At 29.2% G+C, this 10131-nt stretch overlaps 1 protein-coding gene across 1 annotated transcript; it reads left to right on the forward strand.

Annotated features, from left to right (window-relative positions):
* Positions 1-1377: 1377 nt before the first annotated feature.
* Positions 1378-1617, forward strand: BDBG_07508 (uncharacterized protein; the record flags this gene model as incomplete). The annotated part of the gene is made up of 1 exon (XM_031723120.1): positions 1378-1617. The coding sequence occupies one exon, from the start codon at positions 1378-1380 to the stop codon at positions 1615-1617; it is 240 nt and encodes a 79-aa protein (XP_031580217.1).
* Positions 1618-10131: the final 8514 nt, after the last annotated feature.

The following is a 10131-nucleotide window of genomic DNA, read 5'->3' on the forward strand; positions in this document are numbered from 1 at the left end:
ACTTACTGCAGTAATTCACTCTCTATGCATGTAATTAAGAGTTGTAGCTTTCTCATGCTGTATGACTCTCTCTGAAATGCTGCTATCAGTTTGCAACTCACACAGTCTCCCAGTTCAGCATGTGCTGTGTGTATGCAGCTCTGCATGCTGGGGCTGTGTTGGTCATTATGGCCTGGCGTGGTACTTGCTTTTCATGAGCCATGTTTCATTTGAGAAGAGAGAAGAGAAAGACATGACTGTTGTTTTATTCAGAAGAGAATGAATAATTAGTATTATTAAATATAATTTGATTCATCTGTATTTAAAATTTAATTAGTCTATACTCTTCAATTTGAGAGTTTCTATGAGTGTTTTAATAGTTTTCATACCAGCTTGAACTTAGTGATGAGTTGAAAAAGAAGAGAAAAGAGAGAAGAAAGAAATAAGAATAACTTATCTTTATAATATAAAAACAGAGAATTGCTGTAATCATTCTCTCTAGTAATAAAGATCTGTTTTCTGCATGTATCTCTGATATAGATTATATGATAAATGCATATAAAGAATATCAATAGTGCATGTATTGAATGAAGATAATATTGCTATGTAACACTGTAGTTATTTCTGTACATCTCTGAAAGCTGTTAATAGTTTCTTTATCTCTTTATGTTTAATAAGTCAATAATATATTCTGATGCACTTCTCATTTCATCATCATTATTATCACTATTATTATCATTATTATCATCATCATCATTATTATCATTATTCTCATTATTATTATCATCATTATTATTATCATTATCATCATCATCATTATCATCATATCATTGCCTGTCTTCACCTCTCTCTCAACACTTATTAAAATCAATTATGTCATCTCTCTTCAAATATTCTGCAGTTCTGTGAATCATCAAGGCACATGAGCACTGTCACAGATTGAAGAGAGAGAAGAAGAAGATGTTCAAGTGCAGAGAGACAGATTGCAAGGCATGTTATAATACCTTGAAGAGGCTTTATAAGAAAGCAGAATGATAATGATTTTAAGTAACACTTCTGATAGATTTAGACTGAACTAAGTATAGAAATAATGCAGATGATGCTGTCTATGAGAGATTGAAAAAGAAGATAGTGAAGAGTCTCATACAGTAGCAGTGAGATCAGAAGAAGTCTTAAGAATGATTTGAGATCAAGATAAAGAGAGAGAGAGAGAAGAAGAGTGTTACTGTAAATAAGTGACAGCAGAAGAAGATTAAGAAGATATTAAAGTGAGAGATAAAGAAGTCAAAACTGATAAGTTTTTTCTTAAGAGATAATGATTTTTGATAACACTTCTGTTCTCTAATTAATTAGCAGAAGCTGACAGAGAAGAGAATTGAGGCCTTGTTCAGGTCTCAAATGCACTTCATGATTCAGAATATTGAGGAGGCAGCTCTACTCTCTGAGTATGTCAATCTGCTTACTACTGAGGTGGAACCCGAGGCAGCAGACCAGAAAATGCGGGATTTTGAGACACAGGTTGACCTGGCTGAGAGGAAGCAGCAGGAACTCTTCTCTGAGAATGCAGTAGAGAGAGATTTTAAGATGATTATTATCTTAGATAAGGAGAAGAAGAAGGAGAATAAGAATGAGAAGTGAATTGTAAAGAATAATGAGAAGAATAAGAAAGAGAAGAAAGATAATGAGTAGAAAAAGTTTTTTTCTTTTTATATTAATTAGTTATAAGTTTGTAACTATTAGTTAATAATTAAAATTAATTTTAAGTTTTCAAAAATTATTATACAAGTTGTAATTAATTATCAATATCAGGAATAATATATATATATATATTCAACTATCATATCACTATAATGTATAAGTATCAACATTTTTTCAACATTAATATTTATAATATTAATATATTTTTAATAATATTATCTGATAATATAATTTAATAACACTCTCTTTCATAATATTAATATATTTCAAGAAATATGACAGAGATTAATCAAGATTGTTTATTTACTTTTATACATTAATGATATTCAATCTGAGTTAGTACTAAAATTATAACTAAGTTAAGAAAGAAGATTATTTTCTCTTATATTAATTCTTCTTACACACATCAGTGATCAGTTATTGAAAATAAATTATCATCTTTCTTAAATTATTATCATATCTTCTGAATTCACTTCTTTCACTTCTTTTACTTCTATTGAAGATTCATAAACTCTTTAAGAAATCACTATAAATCACAAAGTCTATGTTGTTTACAATTCAACACAGAATACTCTCTTTCAATTATAATAAATAATCACTTCATTCTTCACATCTGATTCCAGGTCATGAAATTTATGAAAAACTCAACACAAACACTGAGATGAACTATGAAATAATTATTAACAGATTGTATTGTAGATTACTGAAGAGTTATCTCTCTGCTACAATTACTGTAACTTCATTCAGAAATATTTATCATAAACTGATCATAACTCTGAAGGAATTTTCTGACATCTGAAGTCATCAGAATGCAGATAATAAAAGAAAAATAATCAGAAAATTACTACTGAGCTGGTAAGTTACTCTATCAGATAATGATTTTTGATAATGCTAACTTTCTAATTTGAAGAAAATCATGTGAAAATGACTATATATCAGTACTCTGATTTCACAACTCTTATCTGATAACTTCTGTGAATAATTACTTTATATATATATATCTCTGAATCTTTCTCTTCAATTAATTGAAAACTCTGAATTCTGAACACTTCTTCAAATACTTAATTTAAATCTTCATATTCCACATTGATTCTGTCTTCAGTTCAACCTTGAGACACACTACAAAGTCAATATACAATATCTAGAATCAGAGTTGAAGAATCATCAAAGAGTGTCTCTCACAGTGAATGTATGAACTAGTACAAACAATCTTACATTTATAAGAGTTATATGTTATTATATTGATAAGAACTGAACTTATCAAGAGATATTAATTGAATTTGAATCATTAATCAGTAGTCATACTGAGAATTATATAACAGAGGTATTAATGACTGTGATTAAAAATGACTATTAAGATATTAGTCTCAGTCTTCTTACAATTATAACTGATAATACTGTGAATAACTACACTATGATGAATAGCTTGAAGCAAAAATTGACTTTGCATTTCTGAAATGATAAACAAGGTCATATTCTCTGCATTGCTCATGTGATTTAACTTGTGATATAAACACTGATAAAGAATCTTAATATTGAGATAAAGAATAATGAGATAACTGATTCTTGAAATGAGAATGAGATGAAAGTGATTACTCAAGTAACTTTTGTATTCACTTTGTAAAAGATAATGTTTTTTAATAACACTTTTTAATATTGCTTTTTAATAATACTTTTTGATAACACTACTGTTAATTTTGAATAGATTGACTAATAATTTAAATATCACAGATTTGAAATATTGCTAATACAATTTGTACCTTCTCTAAATAATAATAATGATTTCATGATATTCAATAAATAAACAAATCAGTCATATCACTGAATATGATACAGAATGTTAGAATATGATGAAGTTTAACATATGAGATGACTGTTCAGACTCTTTAATTATGTCAGATAATTAATCATTGAGTGTAATACTCTGATTAGAAAAAGATTCAGATATTAAAACTTTCTGATATGAAGTGAACTCAGTTGAAATATATGATTAATTTACTGTTTCAGTTTTATAAGATAATAAAGACAGTCTCAATCACTTGTACATCAATGCTGCAGTCAGTCTGATGAGTGTATAACAGTTTATTTACTCATCTTGAGAAGCAGTTGAATCACTTAAAAAGAAATTCAGTCTGAGATGATGCTATAGTGCAGGCTATTATTGCTGTAAGAAATAAACTGGTATATTATTACAGCAAAACTGAACAATCTTTTGCAGAGTACTATGCTATAGCAGCTCTACTAGATCTCTTCTGTCAAGTTAATATCTACACTTCTCAAGATTGAATAGAGGAGAAATGAGACTTGTATGTTAAATTAGTCTGAGACTACTACAATGTCAACTATCAGAGATTTGAATGAGCAGATGTTCAAGATGTAAAGACAGTGAAATACAATTTTCTAGTAAGTAATGATCTTTGATAATGCTTCATATCTCATAGAACTATAATACTAACTTTGAAACAGAACTTGTATACATTGATTATAACTGAAAATCAGGTAAAACTACATGCTTGTAAAACTGAATTTAACTGCTATCTTCAAGATGATCTGATGAATTTACATGTCAAATCAATTCTAGAGTTATGAAAAATTGTTGAGAGTATATATTCAACTGTTGCACTGATGATATGTGATATTCTGACAATTTCATTGACAGAGATGAGAATGAAGTGAAAGTTCAACTCAAGTTGAGATATTTATCACTATTGCTGAGGACAATTACAAGAAGAAACAATCAAGAAACTCATGATTATAAAACATGAAATTATCAGACAGTTTAATACCTCTGATCACAGTATATCAGAGAAGTGTAGTTTTCATAAGAAAGTGAAGAATAAACATGTACAAGAATGTATTTAGTTGTTTCATGAGTGTTATTAATAATCATTATCAAATTCTGATTATATAAGCAATCACTGAATGAACTGAATGAGACTGATTTTGATCTTCAGTCTCAGTTTCATTCTGATTTTGAAAGAATGATCATCTTTCACAGTTTATTCTGAGAAATTACTTTCATTTCACTGTTCTTGAATTAAATCTGGTCATTTTTCACGCCATTTCTCTCAGAAATGGTTCATTTTCAGATTTTTTTGAGGCTTGGTCCTGGTGGGACTCACGCCAAGAAATGTATGAGATCAGATCAAATGAGATTAAATGTGAAATTCATGATTCTGCCGGCCAGTCTAGCTACAACTATTATCTTGATATATCATCAGAAATTTACAATGTCTTTCATATAAGCTTGCTTTACTATATCATCACTGATCTGTTTTCTTCTCAACTGATTTTCAACTAGCAGCTGTCAGAGATCATAGAAGAAGATAATGAACTTGAATAAGAGATTGAAGATATTCTCAATAAGAGATCTCACAGCCATGACTGATAATATCTTGTAAAATGAGTCAGCTATGATTGCTCAATCTGAACTCTGAGTTCTGTGTTATTCAAGACTGCAGCTCTTGACTGATGAGAACTACACATAATCAGAGAAGAAGAGAGCTAATGTGACAGACTGCATCTGATCATTATATAGACTATTTTATTACACTTTATAGATTTCACTGAAAGCTCTGATTCTCAGTCATTCTTGATCACTGATTCTCAGCTGAGAAACTCATGGAATTTCTATTCTTCTGTTCTGAAGCTTCATCATGTACACACTGTATACACATATAAATATTCACTCTGATCACTGATTCTTACACTTTCTCTTTCTTTTTCTTCTTTAACATTTTTCACTTTGTTATATAAGATCTATAAATATTATACTGATCTATTCGGCGTAGGCCTCTTACACATTGTAGTCAGAATGATGAAATTTTCAAAGAAGAATGACTCAATTGAAGCTATAACTGATTTTTAAACTTTAATATCAGTTATTAACTGAGAAAAGAACTGCTGATTAATTTCATTTCTAATTCTGAAAATAAGATTTGAATTTAACTTGTTTCTCTGTAAGATATTCTGATTTAAGACTTTGAGAATAAGTCTTCTATTTCTGAAGATTTGAAAATTTTTTTCTTTTTACATTTTTTTCTCTATCTTTCTATGAATAGAAGCATGAGCAGCATTCTTCTCAGTTTTCTCAGAATTTTGAGCAGATTTTGAGATAGCAGATTTAGAGATAGCAGATTCAGCTGCTTAAGTATATATTTTCTTCTAATTTAAAGAAGAAGAAGAAGAAGTAGAAAAAGAAGAAGAGTAGAATGAAGAGTCAGTAATTATACTAGAAATTTTCAATATTTTTTAAACTGTGTTTGAAATCTCAAGTTTGAACTTAATTATCTTCTGTAGTTGTCTAGTCTGAGTATGAAGAATTAACAGAACTTCTTCATTCATCTCACTCAGACACTGCTTTTCAAGAATTTTACTTACTTTTTCAAGTTTCTGTATTTCAAGAACTTGTTATTTCTCTATTTGTTCTTTCTTTCTTCTTTTCAGAATTTCAATCTTAGAAATAGTATTTGAGAAAGCATCTTTTTCCACATCAACTGAGTGTATTTTTAAACTCATTATTCTCACTCAATAAAAAGTTGACCAGACTGTTTCAATTGAGAGATTTATTAAACTCTTTTAAATTGAAAAGTTGATCAGACTGTTTCAATTAAGAGATTTCTAAGTCTATTTTCAATTGAAAAGTTGATCAGACTGTTTTAAAAGAAGAATAAAAGACTTTTATATATAAAATATCTGATTTTTTTTCACACTAGTTCAGTAACTAGATTAGATTTTTGAAGAGAATCTAATAAACTAAAATTAATTTTTAAGATAAATCAATAAAATCTTTATAATCTCTTTCTTAAGATACAGTGAGAAAGAGTATGATATCAATTGATAATAAATCAGATAATATGACAGTTTTTGAGAGAAAAACTGATAAAAAATAAGTCAATTTTTTACAGAGAAATTGATTAAAACTATTCAATTTTATTCTAAATTATTCAATTCTCCTCACACAACAAGTGTGCAACTTAAATCAGTTAATAAAGAGTGTAAAAAAGAATTAAGTATTAATAAAAGCTCTTTAGTCACTGAAGAAGTAATTCTTACTTAAAAGAATATGAAATTATAATAGAAAATAACTCTGTTTTTAATTCTTTATAAGAATATTATGTAAAACTCAGAGAAAAATATCTTACTTTTTCAAGAGAAGTAAAAAACTATTTCTAAGATCTTTTTTTTATATTAACTGCTGCAGAAGAATGAGATAGAAACTACTAAGATATACACTACTGTATACTCTCTATCAAGACTTTCTCTCTTCAGAATCTTAATATTATAGAGAATATAAGTCTGTTTCTATATAATAATATAAATATTGTTAGCAGAATGTAGAGGAACTGATTATTTATATCTCAAAATAGATGACTTTGTCAATGATTATATTAATATAGAGTTAATTCTCAAATTCAATAGAAATCTAGTATTGCTGTTCTCAATCTCTTACAGAATCTATTGAATATAGAGATATTAAAACTAGATTTAATATATCTCACTGTGCAGAGATCAAAGACTCAGTCAGATCTTGAGATATACTGATTTTATAGTTGTTAACATGTCATTGACTTGTTGTTCACTGATTATATATTGAATACAGTTGCTGAGGTATCTTTTTGTATTTTTCTGCCAGGGATGAGCCAGATTGAAAGAAGTGATATGAGGGTGAGACTTGACATTGATATCTTGATACATCAAAGACAGACAGAGTTTTCACAGAGAATGCACTTCAGATATATTTATTAATTATATGCTTAATATTATTGCTGAGATATCTTTTTGTATTTTTCTGCTGAGATGAGTCAGATTGAAAAGAGCGGTATGAGAGTGAGACTTGATATTGATGTTTTGAAATATCAAAGATAGACAGGGTTTTCACAAAGATTGTTTCTCAGATATCTCCATAATTACAGATCAGAGATCTTCCAAAATCAAGAAGATTGATGCATATGACTAGGTCTCTTCACCTTACAATTTGTATGGCAATTTGGCCCGGGGTTGTGGTGTGATAGGGGTGAACAGGGGATAATCCCACACAGGAGTTTCGAACAACGTCTGGTTCACATTTGACTGGATAACTCCACCACCACACGGGGTATGCGGTCGGCGATGGGGTCAAAATGCTCGTATGATCGAGGGCTTTTCGATGAATCTATCGGCGGGTTTTTATTCGAAAAATTGAGCGAGTTCGTGATGGAGCGGTTGATCTGCATAATATTCTACATATAGTGCTTCAAAACTGCAGACATTAAAATCATGATGCAAAAGATTGCACACAGTATGTACAGCCAAGAGAAGTAAGAGAGTTAAAAAACTAGCAGAATCAGTGAGCTCAGAGACACTCACTGATATTATATAAAAAGTCTTTAAAGTGAAAGAGATATCTGTGTTAGATAATCTACTGAATTCTGCAAATGCAAAGAGAAAGCAGGCTTCTAACTGAGATGTAAGTGAGAATGAAGCAGATATTCATCTCAATATCTTGAGGCCTGAAATGTTAATGTATAAGAGACACTTAAATAAGAATCAAGAGATGACTGTAAAAGTGTTAACAGACACAGAAGCTTCTATATAATATATTAATAATTATATAATTCAAAGACTGAAAGAGATTCACTGAGTAGAGAATTCTTAATATATAAGATTGTCTGATACCTGATATTTAGTGTCACTTGTAAGAGTAAGAGTTCTCTTATACTTCAGAGAATAATCTTACTATATTTAAGTGTAAGAGCTGCAGAACATGAAATATAATCTTATTCTCAGACTTAATTGATTTCAAAGATTCAATTCATAGATTCAATGATGTACATGCTATATACAGTTAACTGATAGAAAGAAAATAATTTATATAATTCTATTAACTGATATAAGAAGAACATTTCACATCTCTGATATAAAAGAATTAAATCTGCTTATATATTAACAAGTAAAAAGAATAATTTACAAGATCTTATCTGAAAGCATTATGTATGTCATACAGAACTCAGAAGTGAAGAAAATCAAGATAAAGAATATACAGAAGAACAAGTGTATGAAGAAACTTCTGAAGAAGTATGAAAAGATCTTTTGAACAGATCTTTTATCAGAATTACTGCTGAAATGAGGATTTATACATGAAATTAACACAGAGAATGTGAAATCAGTCAATTAAAATGCATACTCTCTATTACAAACATATCTTGAAGAACAGAAGCATCAGATCACAGATCTTCTAGAATGTAATCTTATACAACTCTTATTAAGTATGTGAGACTTCTCAGTTCTATTTATGAAAAAGACAGAAGAAGAGTGATGAATATGTATTAATTATCAAGTACTTAATAAGCTTACAATTAAGAATGAATACTCATTATCACAGATTTAACAATAGTTGAATACAGTCAGAAATACTTAATATCTATCAAAGATTAATCTTCTCTCAGAATATTGACAGATTTATGTAGATAAACTATCAGTACTGTGAACTGCATTTAATCTAAATCAACTTTTCCGTGCAAAAAATGCTGTAATATAACCTCATGTGACATTATATACATCTCATTAAAAATTCATGAATATGTAGTAGTATCTGTCAATTGTATCACTCTATCTACTCTCTATTATTATCACTGCCTCTAACGCTCTGTAGCACTCTCTATCACTTTTACTTCATATCTCTACTCTCATCTTATCACTCACTCTTATTACCTCTATTACCTCTATCACTTCTATTACCTCTATTATCATCACTGTCTTTATTATCTCATAGCACTCTCTATCACTTTTACTCTATATCTCTACTCTTATCTTATTACTCACTCTTATCACTTCTATCATCTCTATCATCTCTATCATCATCACTGTCTCTACTGTCTCACAGCACTCTCTATTACTTTTACTCTCTATCTCTATTCTCATCTTATCATTCTATCTCTCTCTTATTATCTCTATTATCTCTCTCACTTCTATCATCTCTATTATCTCTCTCTGTCATCTTTTTCACTCTCTAGTCTCTCTATTATTATTATTATCTTTACTACTCTACAGTCTCTTCTATTACTTTTACTATCTCTACTTCTCTCTTACTATCTCTATCATATTTTGATCTCTGTATTTATAGTATATACTGTTAAATACTCTGTAATAAAATCTCATGTAATGTCATATATATCTCTTTGAATTCATGAATGAGATTGAATAACTGACTCTGCAGTCTGTACAGCTCTGATTAATCTGATAATAGTGATAGAGATGATACAGAGTGAAAGAGAGTAGTAGAAGAAGTAGAGATAATAATAATGATAATGATGAGAGAGTAGAAAGTGAAAGAGATGAAAAGAGTAATAATAGTAAGTAGAGATAGAGAATGAAAGTGATAAAGAAGATTGTGAGACAGTAGAGATGATGATGATGATAGAGAGAAATTACAGAGTGATAGAGATGATGATGATAATAGAGAAAGTAGAGGTG

Source organism: Blastomyces gilchristii (genome assembly GCF_000003855.2).
Source record: "Blastomyces gilchristii SLH14081 genomic scaffold supercont1.19, whole genome shotgun sequence".
NCBI classification, from domain to species: domain Eukaryota; kingdom Fungi; phylum Ascomycota; class Eurotiomycetes; order Onygenales; family Ajellomycetaceae; genus Blastomyces; species Blastomyces gilchristii.